The 17,802-nt window shown below is 40.0% G+C and overlaps 1 protein-coding gene across 1 annotated transcript in view; it reads left to right on the top strand.

The window, feature by feature from the left end:
• TXLNG (taxilin gamma) overlaps positions 1–8,570 on the top strand; it is a 32,939-nt gene extending 24,369 nt beyond the window's left edge. Inside the window, exons 7-10 of the mRNA XM_090063053.1 lie at positions 2,300–2,374; positions 5,079–5,171; positions 5,615–5,710; positions 6,839–8,570. Coding sequence (XP_089919179.1) covers positions 2,300–2,374; positions 5,079–5,171; positions 5,615–5,710; positions 6,839–7,168 — 594 coding nt within the window. The 3' untranslated portion in view covers positions 7,169–8,570. The remainder of the gene's footprint in view (positions 1–2,299; positions 2,375–5,078; positions 5,172–5,614; positions 5,711–6,838) is intronic.
• The last annotated feature ends 9,232 nt before the right edge of the window (positions 8,571–17,802 follow it).

Genomic DNA, 17,802 nt, shown 5'->3' with positions numbered 1-17,802 from the left:
TGATCCCAGCAAGGTGAGCATCCAGGTGTTTCTTGAACGTATCCAGAGTAGATGCGTGCACCATTTCTGGAGGGGAATCTATTCCAGACTCTGGAGACAGACAGTAAAGAAGTTTTTCCTTATGTCAAGTCTAAAACCGTCTTCCAGCACTTTGACCGTTAGACCTTGCCTTCCTTTGGGGTGGCCTGGTAAACATGTTCTGCCAGTTTCTGATGCATACCCCTTATAGGCTGTGAAATCCAAAGCACTAAATTTAGTGAGGAAATGGTTGGCTTGGCTTGTGGTAGTGACACCTAACCCCGCCTCTCCCAGCGGTGTCCTGGCCCTGTTCCAATCAATGCCAGAGGCTGGAGGCCCTCCCCCCCTTCCCCAAACACCATTCTACCACCTCCCTCACACAGGACTCATTTGGTATGGCCCCCCTTTATAGAGAAAGGTAGCTAGCTTGAAGTCAGGCAGAAGGCAGAGTAGAGATGCACCTTGTAGACTAACCCAATTGGGGATGATAAGCTTTTGTGAGCCCAAGCTTGCTTCATCAGATAGTGTGAAGGGACATGCATAGAACAGCCTGTAAATAGTGGTTTGCATTCAAGAGATGGGCATGGGAGGGGAGCAGTGCTAAGAGACGCAAGCAAGTGATAAGCCCATAGGGACAAAATGGGGTCAACCAACCTAATCAGTTTTGCTTCTGTGAAGGAGTGATGCCCCCACAGCAGGTTCTATGTAGACTGAAGCTTTTACTACAGGAAAAGCTTATCTTCCAGTCTGAGCAGGTGTCTTCCAGATAGAACCTGGCTGTAGACATTACAGAATTGCCCCAAACTTCACTTAAAGTCAGTTATAGTCATTATATAGATTTCAGCCAATTTTGGAACAGATCCCAAACCTTTCATCCACCTGCAAGCTTTTGCTTTTAGCTTTTGTTTCCATGTTGAGCAAAATCTTACAAGATTTTCTATTTGTACTTGTCTAAACTATTATGGGTTATTTAAAAAAAAATCCCAACAAACTGAAGTTTTTTAAAAAACGGGCATTTATTTGCATACTAAGGTGACAGTCAGCACAGTATTAGATCTATTCCCTTCATCTTTGTTATGAGAGAACGCTTTCCAAAAACCGATGCCAATTTGAAAGTAGCTGTGACAGGTTTAATACTAGATGCATCCCTTCCTGCTTGCTGGTAGGGGGAGAGGAACTCAGTCATCTTGTAACAGTGTCTTCAAAATCAAAAAAAAAAAGGCATCTCTAGGTCAGGACTCTGGGGAAAAAAAATCTTTTTTCCCCACATTCTCTTTCAAAAAAAAAAAAAAAAGATAGGCGAGTAAATATGGTGATTTCAAGAAAACAAGTGCTGTTGTGTGACTTTTTTTTTTCTTTTCCATCGTGGGGACCAAAAAAAAAATTGAGGCCTTTTTAAAATCCCTTCTAAGCATGTCCTGTAATTTTAGAAGACAGAACACTGAAAACAGGATATGTAGCTCTTTTGAAGCTCTTGTGGAATCACTGTAGATTTTTTTTATAGTATTTAAGCTGATGGTGACAGTGTACAGAAGAGCTTTTTCCCTTTGATCTACTGAATGTTCTATAAGACCAAATCTTCCAGTTTTCCAGAAACATAAGATAGTGCTGGTAATTCCTACTTTTTAAGTGAAATGGAGACTAGAGTTTTAGAGAATTTGGCTAAATTTTTGTGCAAGCTGACAAACTTGGCTACTTTAAATAGAGAGAGTGCATTGATATCAGGCTAGCATTTTGCACATAGCAATTACTACTGCTGCTGGGATACTCTTTCATTTGAGGCCATTATTGAAAATGGCCAATTCAGTCTCCGTATATAAGCCTCAGTGAGGGGAAAAAGTAAAATGTACATTTTTTTTGGCAGTTGGGCATGCATGCATCTCGTTCTTGCCCATTTGGATGATGTTAACATTCAAGTTTACTAGCAAAGTTCAATTTTTGACTGCATTTTATACCTATTATATGAGATTTTTCCACAGACAAAATGCAATAATAAATAATTGCAATATGCTACTCTGGGCATCTAAAATATTAATTTAGAGTGGGTAGGAAAACTCAACTGCTCTTAAATTGCTCTAGTAAGCTGGCATAATTCAGGCCATCGATTTTTTTTTGTTGTTTAACTTTTTTAAGTATTTAAAGCAAAAATAGCTAAGAGCATATTTTTTTCATGGTAAATCACTTTGTTTATGCTAAGCTATACTAAACAATGCTGTCCTTAAAAATTTGCATGTGAATGTATTCAACAATAATACAGTTCAAGTTTTCCTCAACTTTTCAGCTTTTAAAAGAAGCTACTGAGTCCAGGCATAAATGTGAGCAGATGAAGCAGCAGGAAGCCCAGCTAAAACAGCAGGTAACTTTAAAATGTTGTGCTTTTCAGTATGGATGTTTTATACTACAAGTATCAAGAAGGGTCTGCCAGAAATCTGAAAATGGATGCTGTACTAAAAAGCTGGAAATTAAACCACTATCATTGGAAACATTCCATTTGTTTGAAATGTAATAGATAGCATTTTTTCCTATGCATAGTTTGCTTAGCAGTTTTATACCTTATGAACCACTTTTAATGGCAAGATTGTGTGAAAGTCTAAGGACATGTGATTCAGTCTATGGTCTCTCTCTCTGCCTGTTACATAACATGTTTTGTTTTTCTTGAAGTTGAGTCTCTCCTCCTCAAGATGTCACTACCCTTTTTCTGTTTAGGATCATGCAGCCCTTTCTGACTATAATATAAGCAGGGTCCCTTTTTCCATGATGATTTTGCTGCCTAATCTTACTGTTTTTGTCTACAGGGAGATGGGAGGGTACAGGTTTCCCTCACTTTATCCAGGCTCTGTATGTGCGAATTTGCTCTTATGCGATGACCCTTTTTATACCAAAAATTCATTATACACAAGGTAAATTCACTCTGATCAGTGTGGTGGAAGCCCGCAGTCAGCTGCTTTGTGCGGTGCATTGTGGGAGTGATGTGTGCACCAAAATATAGTCTCCTGTGTGGATCTGTGTTCCTCACTCGTTGTCTGCGACACGTGTTTCTGTAGTTGCCATTCTCATTATGGCTTCTAAGCGTCCCGCTAGCTTATCTCCTACCCCTCTGTGCTGTTGGTGAGTACCAAAATTGTCTTGTAAAAGTAGTAGAAATGGGTCGGGGGTCAGTACAGCCAAGGTCTTGGAACATATCCCTATTTGTTACATTGTAAAGTGGGTTACCTTTATGCGAATTCGAGTTATGCACTGTTTTCCTGGAGTACATGTACAGCATAAAGCAAGGGAAACCTGTCCTTGACAGTGTCAGCCAAGATATTGTTCTTGAAGTTGCTGATGCTTGCAGTTAGTTACTCAGGCCCTCTAACCTGGATTTCAGATGGATTCTTCCCTGTAGCCTCCTGCATCTAGATCCTGAAATTACTTCCAAAAAACTGGAACTTTTTCTTTGTTCACAGTACTTAACTGTATTTCTGGACCTTTTACATTGTTGTTAGTACATCCATATCTAGAAGTCATCTAACTTGCCCTCTTTTCCTCTTGTTGATGTAAAACATAGTTCCTGAGATTTCCTGAGTCATCTTGCAGTTTTTGGTTTATGTCCCCTTTCACATCTACCTTAACCACTTTTTTTCCTCAAAGTAACACATATTAAGCATATACAGTACACATACATACAGTCTTCTTCATTCATTGAGAGTTACTGGGGTTTTCCTGAAGAAGTCCAGCACCTTTCAGAATGATTTTTTTTCTACATCTAGAGCTGTGTTTCTCAACTTCTTCAGATTACCAATCCCTTATTTGAAGTAAACATTTTGCCACTCCTTGACACTAACTGTAAAGTGAATAAAAACTATGGTGGTGATAAACCTCTGTTACTGTATACATGTTTCAAGAGGTTGACAGAATATTTGACCTTCAAGGGTAAGAGTGTGTCAAGGTATGGGGGTGCAATTTTAACAAGACAGGTATCAAAATCCCTGACTGAGAAACAGTGCTCTAGATAAATTCCTGTTTCACCCTTCTGCTAAATTAGAAAGAGCATGGTGTGCGTTCAGTCCCTGTGCACTAAACTGATCATGCAGCCACCTATCTAGGAATTCAGCCCCAGTTGCAACAAGCTGATTTGAGTTGGGAGAAATTTTTATCTACTGCTTTGAAGATTTTCAGGTTGTGACAAGTTGCTAATAAAGGCTATGGCACACTTAATGTGCTTCTTTGCCTGCCCCCAATAGCAGTTTCATAAATCACATACCTCACTGCACATGTAAGGTTGGCATTCCCGATCAAGGTTCTGCATTTCCTTGAAATTCAGGTGATGCAATTATTTAAGCATCCCTACTAAATACTTAGCAAAGATATTAAAAGGTTTGTTAAATGAATTCCCTATTGGTTCTCTACTTCTTCTGAGTTACCATACCATTCACTGTGCAGATTTCTAAGAACAGGTAAACCTCAGTTACTTAGTTTGGTCAGGTTCATTTTATGGGCATCAGGTTTTGTAGTAGTGTCTAAGAAATGGTTTGAAATAGGGTGGTTGATATGAATTACAGTTATCACTAGCTCAACTTTTATCATCTTCTAGTTTGGTTGTTTAACTCTTGCCTTGTTGTTGTATACACTGTTTAAAAAGCTATATTTTTTACATACATATAAGTCCGTTTATAAAATTTTGCTGTTTTTTTTTTTTTTTCCCCAAGATATAGCTATTGCCTTTAATTAGATAGACTTATAATTGCAGTTTGGTTTATTAAGAAGGTCTCTCAATTTCACATAATTGCAATCAGTTAAGGCTATTATTTTTACTGTTGCTTTATAATGGTATCCCAAGCAGGCGGTTCATGAATGGTTTGAGTCCTCTATTTTAGATAGCTACCTACTTACTCCTTAGCTGAAAAATCACCTGATAGATGAGGGACAGAACTTAAAGATTCACTCCTTAATTTTGAATTTAATTCTTCTGAATTACTACTGTTAGCTGAAATTTCTCCTGCATTTCGATACATATGTGGTAACCATTGCTTAAATGGTTTCAATTTTTAATATTCTCAAGTACTTTTTCCCCCTATTAGCTCTCTCTCTACATGGATAAGTTTGAAGAATTCCAGACCACCATGGCAAAAAGTAATGAACTTTTTACAACTTTTAGACAAGAAATGGAAAAGGTACTTGTACTACTTGAAGTTTTCCATAAGTGCTACAAAAAATGCAAGCTCCTTAGATGGGTAAATGCAGTTTTAAAATATAGACTGTAGCTACAGAAAGTGTTATGTAGCATATTAATGTTGGAAGCAAAAAATGGAACAAAATATTTAAAGATGAGATTATGTACAGTACTGTTGCAAAAATTTTTTTTTGGTTATTGGAGAATTTTATCTATAATTGTCAGGGAGGTTGGAAATCACCTGGTAACCACCATAAAATATTTACTTGGTGTTTTGAGATCTTTAAATATATTCTTAGCTCCAGTGTTTGCAACACTTGAATTTCATTTTGTAATGTTGCTTTCAAAGCTGCAGTGCTAGCTATTTACAAAAAAAGTTTTATGATGTGATCACCTGCAGTTTGTTGGTAGTCACAAGCCACATCGCTTTACATTTATTCTTAGATGACCAAGAAGATTAAAAAACTGGAAAAGGAGACAATAGTATGGCGTACGAAATGGGAAAACAACAACAAAGCTCTTCTACAAATGGCTGAAGAGGTGCGTAATTGTCTTTGGAGTTTGGGAAAAAATATAGTTGTCACTGTCTCTCTTTATCAGGGACGTCTAGCTGGATAGCTGGAGATTATTGAGAAATGGCACATACCAAAGTTTTACCCTGATCTACCTTGGTTAGTCTCTTCCTGTAAAAAGTTTTGTCTGAGTAAAAATACCATTATTCTCCTTGGTGTACGAGAGTGGGTTGATTTTCCATAACTGCTATTCATGACACTTGACTGACTTTTATATACCTACCTATCCAAGTCAAGCAAATTCTTGAAGAAACTTAGAAGTTTACCTTGCCTTTTGCATATTAGGTGGAGTGCTGTAGCAAGATTGGAAACACTTAAGTATATTTAGTGCTGTAGAAGATGCAAGATTGGTATCAATCTGTCAAACAAAACGTAGGCAGTGGTATAACAATTCCTGTTTTACTGTGCAGTACTGACCTGGAAGAATTACTGAAGGGTGGGTAGGAAACGCATCTTGTCTGCCTCCTTTTGAGATTGCCAGTATGTTTGTAAGGCACTAAAATTTTCTGGGCCCTAGCCATTGTGACTGGTTGCACCCTCCCATTTTCTACCCTTTTTTGCTGAAATATATATTAAGAACTCTTAAAATAGTTATAAAACTTGCTCAGCTACTAATGGGAGTTGGTGTGGATTCAGCTATGGCCATTGGTAGGTAGTCTTTTCTCTTGAAACATTTTATATATGGAATAACTACCATGATGCATGTCCCTGTGAAGCTTAATTTTTCTTAAAAAGTCACTATACAATTGGCTGGATTCCAAGACATTCTAAACCCAACTCCTGTAACCATGGTCTCTAGGAAGAATTAATTTTATGACTGATTTAATCTCAATTAAGCTCTTGTTCAGAATTGGCAGTGATATAGCACTTATTGTCAGGGTCAACAGAATGGCTTGTTACCCCTTCCCAAGGTTCCTGTTCTTACCAGATAGCCTGAGAGAGTTTGCGCTACAAAGGCTGGATCACCATTTCAGTGAATTAAACTGGATTTAATCTCTAAGAAGGTCAACCTTAATGCATTTTAATGTGAAATATGCTTGCAAAATACTCCCCTAACTTGATGATGTAAGGCCTGTGTTTTACTTTTATCCCTCAGAAAACAGTAAGAGACAAAGATTACAAAGGCTTTCAAATAAAGCTGGAGCGTTTGGAGAAGTTATGCAGGGCTCTCCAGACAGAGAGAAATGAGCTGAATGAGAAGGTGGAAGTCCTTAAGGAACAGGTTTTGTTAAGAGATACAGATGTGGATCTAGCAGTGCAGGTGTTTCAGTCATGCACACTCAGTTCTCAGGAGGAGCTGGGAACTTGCACTGACACGGAACCAGAAATCCAGCCAGATGCTGAATCGAGTGCAGCAGTTGAAGGACATGTCCCTGAAAAGACTGTCTCCACGAGTCCTGTTCCTGGCACTGATTCTGTTGACTAAAACAAAGTGTAAACACTGTATTGAGAGATATATTTTGTGTATAACTTTCTCTGGTGGTGGTAACTATTGGTTTTGTGGTGAAAATTTTCTTACTTTTTCTACCATATCTGTATTTTCTTAGAACTACTGGACTTATGTGGTACAGGAAGCTGCATAGCAGCTTTGAATAGCTTAATCTATAAATTTCCCACAACTGTGTTGCACATCTGCCTCATTTTTAAAAAAATATTTTTCCATAAAGAATGCATGTGTGTTTTTTCCCCTACAACACAAAAAATATCACTGTCACCTAAGACTTGTGTACAGATTTAACATAGCTTCAGGGGGAAAAGTGACAGGAGTGTCACTTCCTTGATTTGAAAAATTACATTTTGCTTCTGTTAACTGAGCTTGAGGCTTGGTATATACTAATATTATTACCAAATTCAGTAAACTGTCTACATCCATTCATATAATGGCCAGTAGGAAACTTCAGCTTTCTCCCCTGGTATTTTCATATATGTGAGTATATATGAAAATAAGGATCCAGAATGTGGTCAAAATATTTTACAGGGTTTTAGTGTTAACTGTGGCATGACAACAACAGCTTTGAAATATCTATATTTTAATTTGCAGTTGGTAAAACAGGGTGTACAACTATTTTGCAGATTTCTCAGGGTTGTGCTGTAAGGTCAGTTCAAGGCCCTATTTGTGAATTTAAACCTATGAAGAAAATATGTGGAATAAGTATTACATAACTGCAGAATTTTGTTCAATAATGCTAATTATGTATAAGACTTGGTTATATTCTGCCCTCCTGACATAAGGCCTTGGCCCTTGGTGAGTCCATGCAAGATTTGTTTCCAGTGAGAGAAGTTGCATTGATATAATCTGGATATTTGTTAACCAAAGGGTATCTGCAAATTTGTGGACAGTGTTGATGTTGATTACATCTGGGGCATGTCTACATGAAACACTGATTGCACAGTCGCCAAATAATACTGCACAGTAGCACGTCGCAGCACTAAGTGATAATACGCTACTGTGTGGTAGTATTAGGCTACTGCACAGTATCGTCACTTAGAAGGCAGTTACTGGTGCTACTGCACAGTAACCACTGCGCATTACCGTCTTGTGTAGACGCACCCCCAGTGTAAGTTTTTGGTTTGAATGTTCCTCATTTAGCACCATATGCAGAATCTAAGAATTAGTAGACAATGCTGGTAACTGACCATGTGTATTCAAATATTCTTTTCCCCGAGTAAAACATTAATCGTGTTGCACCCTCAGCCAAGGAACTCTAGTCAACAGTTCGTGCCTTCTTGGTGCCTAGGACGACTTGGTAAAGTCCGGTTCTTTAAAGCTTCTGTCTAAAGCTAAACATGCCACAAGCGAGGGGAGGTTTTTGGGGGAACAGTGTGGGGGGGGGGAGGGAGGTTTCTTTTAAAAAAAATTTAATAGACTGCAGTTATGAGCCTTATGAGTCTTAACGTTGAAAACGTGGATATCAGAAATTTTAAGGGAGCAGTTTTCTAAGACAACTTGGGACCAACACATATTCTTGGCACAGCAGGCAATGTGTTAAGTAACCACCAGCTACTGTTAACTTTAATCCATCTATGATTGCTTTCTTGTTTCAGTTGCTGTCTTGTAATACTTTAAAAAGAAAAAAAAAGTGTAGCCTTTTTCTGGTACTCAAAATGTTCTTTGCACTTACTTGAGTGGGGGTTTCTGAACCAAGCACATATCTTTCCATGAGCTTCCCCCTTGTTCTTTTTGACAGTTTATCAGCTAAATTACTTGAATGTTCAGGCTGCACTGAGCTCTTGACCCTTTTCCTGATGTAATGTACATTGAAATAATGTAGATGTCTCCTTAACAGAGTGAGGTTTTATAAGGTATGATGATAAATGTTTTAGCTCGTACCACTGAACAAAATGGTATCAAACTGACGTTTTAAAAATTGTGTAGCAGATGAGTAGCCTAAATAGGGAACGGGCTGTTTGGGGAGGCTGGTGGGGGTAGGATTTAGGGGTCCCCCCCTCCCACTCCCATATTTCCACAGCCTGTCTTTGGTCATGGTGCAGTAATGAAAAGAAGGTAGAAGGGAGCAGTCAGCAGGGTTGGATTCGAAGCTAATCAAAGCTAAACACTAATCACGTTCTAGCTACGTGGCAACAAAAAATGCTGTAAAAGAAATATCCTTTCAGAGTTTCTTTGACAAAACATGTCTGTCATGGAGTCGAGAACAATCTAGTAAGTTTTAGTTAGTGCCAAAAGAGACCTTTAGCTAACAAACTACATGAGCATGAAACAATTTTCTTGAGGGCAAGTGAAAATCTCAATGTATTAAATTACAGCACAACATACGCTTGGCAAAGCAGATACAGATTTTGCCAGTAAAATGGGAAGTGCAGTTTTCTGTTTTTCACAATGTATTTTTTGGTTGCTTGTATCTATAACCACAACTCTTTGTACCGTGCTTGTGCAGTGCTCTTTATATAGGCAAAAGTAAACTGTGGACCCTGTTGCAAGTATCATTTTTTAAAAGGGCTTGACAGAAATCTCAGATGAATGAAACAGCAATACAAATACAGGATAGTTACTGACTTGATTTGCAAATGAAGCAGAATGCCACCAGAAAAAGGCTTTTAAGAATCTGAGATGTTTTTCCATCTGTCTCACCCAGAAGATTCCCCACATTGTGACAACCTTCCTTCTGGCCAAGGTGGGCTAGACTCTGCTTCCTGAGACCAGATAAAATCATTCCATGCATTAGCCAAAGGGTTGTTGCTATAAAGAAGACAAGGAATAATCCCAGCACTCGAAACTCTGATCTGCCATACAGCAGGCTATTGCACTGCCACTCTGCAGCCAGATTGGTTCCAGGAGGGGTTTGGGTAAACACGGATATTGCCTTTCTTCCTCTACCATAAATTATTCTAATCTGGACTGTAAATGTATGTAGCCTCTGATGTATACACCTACTTAATCAGGCACTGGAATCTTGATCATTTTACTCCAATTAAACCTTCAGAAAAAGGAAAAGTTTAAAATTTGTGTGTTGCAAAACCCAAACATGTAATAATGTACACATTGACTTTAGGGCTGTATCTCCAATCTGTGTTGTCTTTCCTTTATTTCACTTACACCTGGTTATGTTACAGTTCAATTCTCAGGTGTTGCAGAAAATCTACCTCTTCAGACTGTAGATGGAAATAACTGTGAAAAAAGTGATGCAGAAATCTAGTTTGTGCTAAACACACTGCTTTATTTTTACAACCCATGTCTGCTTTCATGAGGAAAAAATTGATAAATGAACAGGCAGTCTTGTTTTGCTTTTCAAAAACATTTTGTAGAGATTTTTCACTAATGTGAATCTGAAATTTTATCTACTCAATTCTGTATAGATTAAGTAAATATGTATGCTTAATATATTGGACTCTGTGTGTTCCTTTTATTCTTAAGCCCTATTCCTGTCTACCTGGGCTTCTGTGGCATTCGTGCTGGATTTTTTTTGGAAAAAGAGTTTTTAAGCATGATAGCTGAGAAACTCATTGTTCCAGTTAAATGACAGATAATCAAACAACAGCCTTGAAGTTGGAGTGTCTGTAAAGCACAGAATTGCTACTGTTTTTGATAAAATGCTCTGTGCAATGCTGAATACACATTTTGGAGTTCCAGCAAGTTAGAACTGCAGGATGTGTTGCTTTGGGATGATAATGAGGATGTGGAGATTTAGGTTTTTAATTCATTTATTGAAAAGAGAAGCTTATCCTCTTCCATCTCTTCATTATGTACTGGTAACTATTTAGTAAGCTGTGTGTTACTTACTGTGCAGCAGAGGGATTGGCCTTAATTACCCCACTGTGCACTACCTTCGTACGATCTCAGGTCCCTGAGTGAGGCAGTATCTTGAATCATCTGTTGAAGGCTACCAACTTTGTCAGTGCTTACATGATAAAGAAATGAGCTGCTTCTGCTGCACCAGCACCTAAAATGCTTTGTTCCAGGCACAAACAAGCATTATGCATTTTCTGAACAGCATACAGTACATGTTCAACAGTTCTTTCCTACAACTGGAAGCTTGAACTGTTCTAGTGAAAAGAAGAGAGGCCAGTTCCCTTGAGTTAGTCTTCTTCAAAATTCCCATGCTCTCTATTTCAGAAAAATGAAGAATCAAAATCACAGGCTAGCATATCTGGGTCTCATGGAGTCTTCCACAGGTAACTGCCAAAAGTTGTTAAAATATTTCTATATTTGGATGAAATTATTATACAATATGTACCACAAACAAGTCAGAACTATAGCATGACCTGAAATGATTATGTTGTTTTTTTCCCTCATTTTTTAAATCCTGCTTTTGATCAAATAGTTGCGTGTTCCTTTAGGGATTTACATATCCCTGTTAGACTCAAGCAAATTTCAGTTTCTTCCCTCTGCCATAGATGCCTTATGGTTTCTGTTAAGAGCAGAGTTGCATTTTTTAGGGTTATTTTTAATTTGCTTCTGTGTCTATGGCCAAGCTAGTTTATCGAAAGTCATGCTGTCACAATTAAAAATAAATGTGTGACCTAATCCCAGAAGAGATGATTGCTACCAGTTCATCTTGGGAGCAAATTGCAACATCAGACTGCATGAGATTTGGGTTTTGTTTAGATGAGACCACCTGCCTTTGCCACACTGCTTTGCAGCTTCTTAGACCAAACCCCTCAGCTTAGCCTTCTGACCACTATTATTGCTCAAAACCCCCAAAATGATTACGGTTGCTCATTGCTCAGGAAAGGAACCAAGCAGAAGCTCCCAGACCCTCTTATGGTATGGTTGGAGGCAAAAGTCTAGCAAGTTCTAATTTTGAGTCACAGGAACCTGAATGTCTATGAAACCATTGCAGTTGGTTGCAAAAGAGCTACTGGAGCCATGCGTGAGGTTCATGCACAAGTAGATAAGGAGCATCAACCACTGCTCAGTTGCTGGTTGTGCCACAGTTCTATACTTGAGCTGAACTGGATCTTGTCAGCAGCATCAAGCTACCATCTCTATCTGATTTGGAAGCAGTTTTCCATGCCTGGGGTCAGCAACATATTGAGCTTCGAAGTTGAAGAGATTTCAGAGTCATAGCTTTGCCAGCCAGAAGCCCAGGAATTTGGCCAGAGACTAAGTCTTAGCTAGCTTGCCCCATATCAACCTGGTGGATCAATATGCAGGAAAAGAGGGTATCCAAAAATGTAACGAACCATTTTTATGTTGTCTTGGGACTGCCACTCGGGGCAGATATAAGTAAACATTCCCTCCATAAGCTGCTCCTTATCTTATGAAGAGCTCAATGGCCAAGTTGTGGGTGTGGAGGTTATCAACCTCCATCACAGCAATACTACTTGGTTCAAGCAAGGATCTTTGTGACTCCAGTCAACTTCAACATGCTGCCAGCAGCCCTGCTCTGATGGGCTACAGTTCATGTGCAAACTGAACACTGACAAGGCAGAGTTTATGCTTGAGTTGTGTTAAAGCAATGCACCTCTAGGGCTACTGGCAGATGAAGAGCAAGAAACAATTTCCATTGCCACTGGAACCACGAAGATAAATTAAAGCAGGCTTGCCTGTTCACATACATACATACCCCTGATATGTCCACATCCTTTTCCTCCACCCCCAGCACAAGGATGAATGCCAAAGCCAGTATTAACATCACCAGATCACCCTTGCAAATCATGAGCTACTGTGGCACAATTAAGGAGTCCCTTTCAAAAAGATGGCTAGCCACTCAACCCTAGGTGCTAGATTTACCAGTCAGGGGCTCCGGAGATAACTTCCTATGAACTGTGGGAAGATTAAGGCTTGATCTCTGAGACCATGGAACCAACAGACTGCTCATTATGTTTCTTGCCTTTCAAGATCCTTGTCCAAGCTAGCCAGTAGACCCTAGCATGCAACATTAGGGGGAGAGGGAACACATTTGGGGCACACCCATCCTTAGACTTATGATCTTATAGGCAGGGAAAGTACTTTTTTACATTGCTGTAAGCCTTATGAACAGGAACATCAGAAGTGGATTTCCCCATGGCTAACTGGCAATGGACTAAGCTATTGGGGTTGCCAGGTTCCTTTAAGCTGGTGCCACATGCTTCTGATCCTCATGTTGGTGATGTGCATCTGCAGCTCTGTGGCTAGCTCCACCCAGGCTTCCAGGAAAGTGGCCTTCACCCTCAAGTTCTCCCTCAACTCATCTCATCTGCAGCCCAGGGCTCTCCACACCTTTCCCATATCTGGAATCAGTGGGTCATATGCTGGACATGGTCCCAAGCAAACCATCCTCATTCATCACCTGGCTAACTTCACCTTTAAGTGCACATCTGGTATTGTGAGAGTAGGCTGCAATGATCTGTCAAATATGCAACCAAAAGGCCTCTGGTGCAGTCTGCCACAGCAAACTTTGCAGCTGCTTGTTGACATGGCTGGGTAATTGCAGTTAAGGGCACATCATGATGGGAAGATGGCTAGATTGTTGCCATCTGGCAAAGTTAGAGAGAAAGATAGGAGGCATCCATGCTGCTGTCTTTGGGAGTAGTTGCTAAGTGAATCTTTGGGCTTTTTTCACTTGACCTACAAAAATTAAATTCCTAGTATTCCTCTCCAAATGTTACACTTCACTTTGGGGGACAGAAAGCTACAAAGGACTCTGAGATACTATTGGTGCCACTTGTTGCAATCCATGTTAGTAACCTTATCAGCAGCAACAAAACCCAGCCTACTTATTCTGTGCAGCTCCCCCAGTGGCAGTTGCTCAAGATTTAATAAATTAACTGCTGCCTCATTTCTGCAGCTACATTGGTCTCAGGCTTCTTCACTGTTGATCCAAACCAGTGATGCTCAATCTTCTACTCCATGGGCTGGATGAGTGGGATCAGACTGTGGCTCAGATCCCAAAGGCCCTCAGACACAATCTCACACACCCAGGTCCAGCCATACACCAGACCAACCCCATACTGGATGAGGCTGCACAACCATCCTGACCCCACACATCTGGATCCACCATGCATTCAGAAACTTGGCAGCACCACTCCTCTTCCTGCCAGATTTCCAAACCTGTGGGGGGTCCTGTGAGGCTAATGTGACACAGCGCTGCTGGCCAGATCTACAACTCAGCACTTCCAGAATACAAACCATTGATTTGTCTAAGTTTGGATTTAGACATCAGAACATGTAGGCTCTTTCACCATGTTTTACATGCAAAGTATATTCAGAGAATGCAAAACACAAAGGATTGAACTGCAAAATTCTTTGCATTGGTAGTGCAGTCTGCTTAGGAATAAAAAGGCATAAACGGTCCATGTAAACCCACTACAGCTCTTGAAAACTTGTTTCTCCATTTCTCTAGTACATAACTGGCAAGTTATTTATTTCTATCACATGACCAATAGGGCTGGGGAGTAATCCTTGTTCATTATTCTTACCTGATCTTAAATTTGGCAATTGACTGTAATTGATGCATTGTTTTTCAATTGTTCTATTTGCATGAAGAGATTTTTTTTCTTTTATTAGCAAGTGACTGTTAGCTTTATATTCAGTTGCTTATCCTATATCCCACCATTCTCTTTCTACATCATTTGATGTTACCTTTCATGTGCTGAAGCAGTTTATTTAGGCTGTGGGGCTGAACAGGGAAACACCAGCAAGTTAATCCTGCCTACAACAAGCATACCTTGTTTTCTGTCCGAAGAGAAGTACCTTTAACACCAACAATGTATTTGAAAGAATGAATAAAGCTGCTGGCGACATGGCTTTACATAGCTATGCAACAAAGAAACCCAAAGCAGCATTAGAAGCTTCTTGACTTCTGTCTGATTAGGTATTACTGCAACTCCAGTTGTCCCATATTCTAGGACTCCGTAACACTGCATGGTCGTTCCGTTCATTTTTAAGTCTTAGAAACAGACATTCACTCTGTACACTTTTAGCCCTCTGTCATTGGGCAGGTATTAAATTACTGAAAGATTAGCTTCTGCTTGTTACAGGGCAGAGTATGCACATAAGAAGTTATCACAGCACAGCTGATGCACAACAAAATCCCTTGTTATTTTGTGGTAAGTTAATGTGTCCATACCCTTAAAATCCCCAGACATTCCAGTGCCCTTCACAGTTACCAGGTACAAGGAGTCACTTATTCCACTCCATGCAATATTCTGGCATAAATTAGCAAAATGTGTGACCAATACGTTGTTAGACTGCTTCATTCTGTGTTGGGGTAATACAGTCTGTTCTTCAGCAAATGTTGGTTACAACAGAAGCTCTGTACACAGTCTCAATAAGACTTTCTTCATAGTTTCATAGTTTCTAGGGTCCGAAGGGACCTGAGCAGATCATCAAGTCCGACTCCCTGCCATGGCAGGAAAGAGTACTGGGGTCAAACGACCCCAGCAAGGTGTACATCTAGCCTCCTCTTAAACACCCCTAGGGTAGGGGCCAGCACCACTTCTCTTGGAAGTTGGTTCCAGACCCTAGCCACCCCGACCATGAAGTTGCGCCTCCTGATATCTAACCTAAACCTACCCTCTGCCAGCTTGTGACTGTTATTCCTGGTCGCTCCTGGCGGTGCTCAGGGGAACCCAATGCCCGCTGATCCCCCCTGACAAGTTTATAACAGGCCACGAGATCCCCCCTCAGCCTTCTTTTGGAGGCTGAACAGGTTCAGGTCCCGCAGCCTGTCCTCATAGGGCCTGCCCTGTTGTCCCCTGATCATATGAGTGGCCCACCTCTGGACCCTCTCCATACTGTCGACATCCCTCTTGAAGTGCGGCGCCCAGAACTGGACGCAGTAGTCCAACTGCAGCCTGACCAGTGCCGCATAGAGGGGGAGGATCACCTCTTTGGACCTCCTCGAGATGCATCTGTGGATGCATGCCAAGGTGCAGTTGGCCTTCCTAACTGCCTCCCCACACTGCTGGCCCATGTTCATCTTGGAGTCAATTATGACTTGAAGAAGTCATAATTGTTCTTATGTTCTTGAAGAACCCTATTTACTTACATTCTGACAACTGCCACAAATTAGTGGGACAGAATATAAGTTAGTGCCAGGGTGTCTAATTTGGCTGACCAGGCTACTGACATGTCACTGGAAGTTAGGATGCAAAGCCCACCACAAAATCCAGTGCTCCAGGCCCCAGGTGACAATGCAATCAGCAACAGGACATAGTTGGTCACCCTCTGCAAGGTAGTTTTTTCCTGAAAACCAAACTGTATGTCTACTCCACTTTTACTAGAAGGGAAAGTTTGTTTACTTTGTAGTAAATGTCACGTCTCTGATTAAATAATTTAAGATGATTTTTAAACTGGGTCTCCAACATATGAAATAATGAAAGTAGGTCAAAATTTCATGCTGTAAAGTAAAACAGAATTTCTACTAAGCTTAGAACTTCCCAGTTCACTGTTTAAAAAAGAAAATCACAGCCCCCTAGATTTGTGCGGTTATATTCTAAAACCAACTTGTTTTAGGCATTGATTGCAAAACTGAATTAGAGGCTATGGCAAAGGACTAATCTTGAATACAGCATATTCAGAATATTACTCAACTATAAAAGTAAAAGCATGACCTTCACGTCCACATCATCAAGTCAGATGCAACATGTTATTTGAAGTATTTAGCTTCACAAGTTATATACTGCTCCCAACCACAGAAATATCTTCTGTGAAAGGATATTCATGTAATAGAAGTAAATCCTATTTTTAGATGAGGGAGGTCTCCCTACCCATTAAAGTTTAACTTTACTGGAATAAGATTTGATACTTACCAAATCTTAACAGATTTCAATTAAATTATTTTGGTCTCTATTTTAAAAGGGACTCCAGATCTCAAATCTTAGTTTCTCCAGTTAAGACTCAAGGTTGTTTCAATTTGCTTTGCAACACTTCACTACAATAAGGGGAAACTTTTGCCTTTGTATTTGTTGGCCTTTTGAAAATGTTAAGAATGTTCTGTTACCACATCTTGCATTCATAAAAAGATATCATGTTTAACCTTTGGACAATTACACTATTCTAAATAGGAGCTGGGTGAGTTGCCTGCTTCCTTCCCCCTATGAAAGAAGAAACGTTTTGGTACTTGATTATCAGGACTTGAAGGATGAACAGGGAAACAAAAAGCACATCTTCCCTCAAACAAGATGTTGTTTCAAGCCATTCATTTTATAGGTTTTTATCTCCAGTTCCATATCTGGCATGCCTTTTGCCAGTTAGAACTTGCCTACTTCCATTCCTGGCCAGGAAAACAAAAACTTCTCATACCCAGTCCTCATCACTTCCTTGCCCCTGCTGCAGCAGACTGTTCAAGGCAAAAATTGGGCTTACAAGTCAGCTACGTACCCATGCGACCTAGCCTCCACCCCCCACTCCTTTATTTTTCCTTTCTCATCTCTGTTTTCCCTTTTTTTTTTTTATCCTTTTCTCCTTCCCCATTCTCTCTCATTTCTTTTCTCTCTCAACCCCCACACTGCTGGATGCCGTCTCTTGGAAAGTCCATTCCAAGATCTCCAAGTTTACTCTCTCTCCCCCAAGATGACAGTACTATATCATCACGCAGCAAATAATCACGTCCCTGCCCATACAGCATTCTACATTCTTAAACATATGCAAAAGGATAACCAGAAGGATGCACTGTC

The sequence above is a fragment of the Crocodylus siamensis genome, chromosome 1 (assembly GCF_052110815.1).
Source record: "Crocodylus siamensis isolate JL-2025a chromosome 1, ASM5211081v1, whole genome shotgun sequence".
In the NCBI taxonomy this organism is placed as follows: Eukaryota; Metazoa; Chordata; order Crocodylia; family Crocodylidae; genus Crocodylus; species Crocodylus siamensis.
The sequence above is the reverse complement of the archived record's forward strand: the minus strand, read 5'-3'. Positions and strand labels throughout refer to the sequence as shown.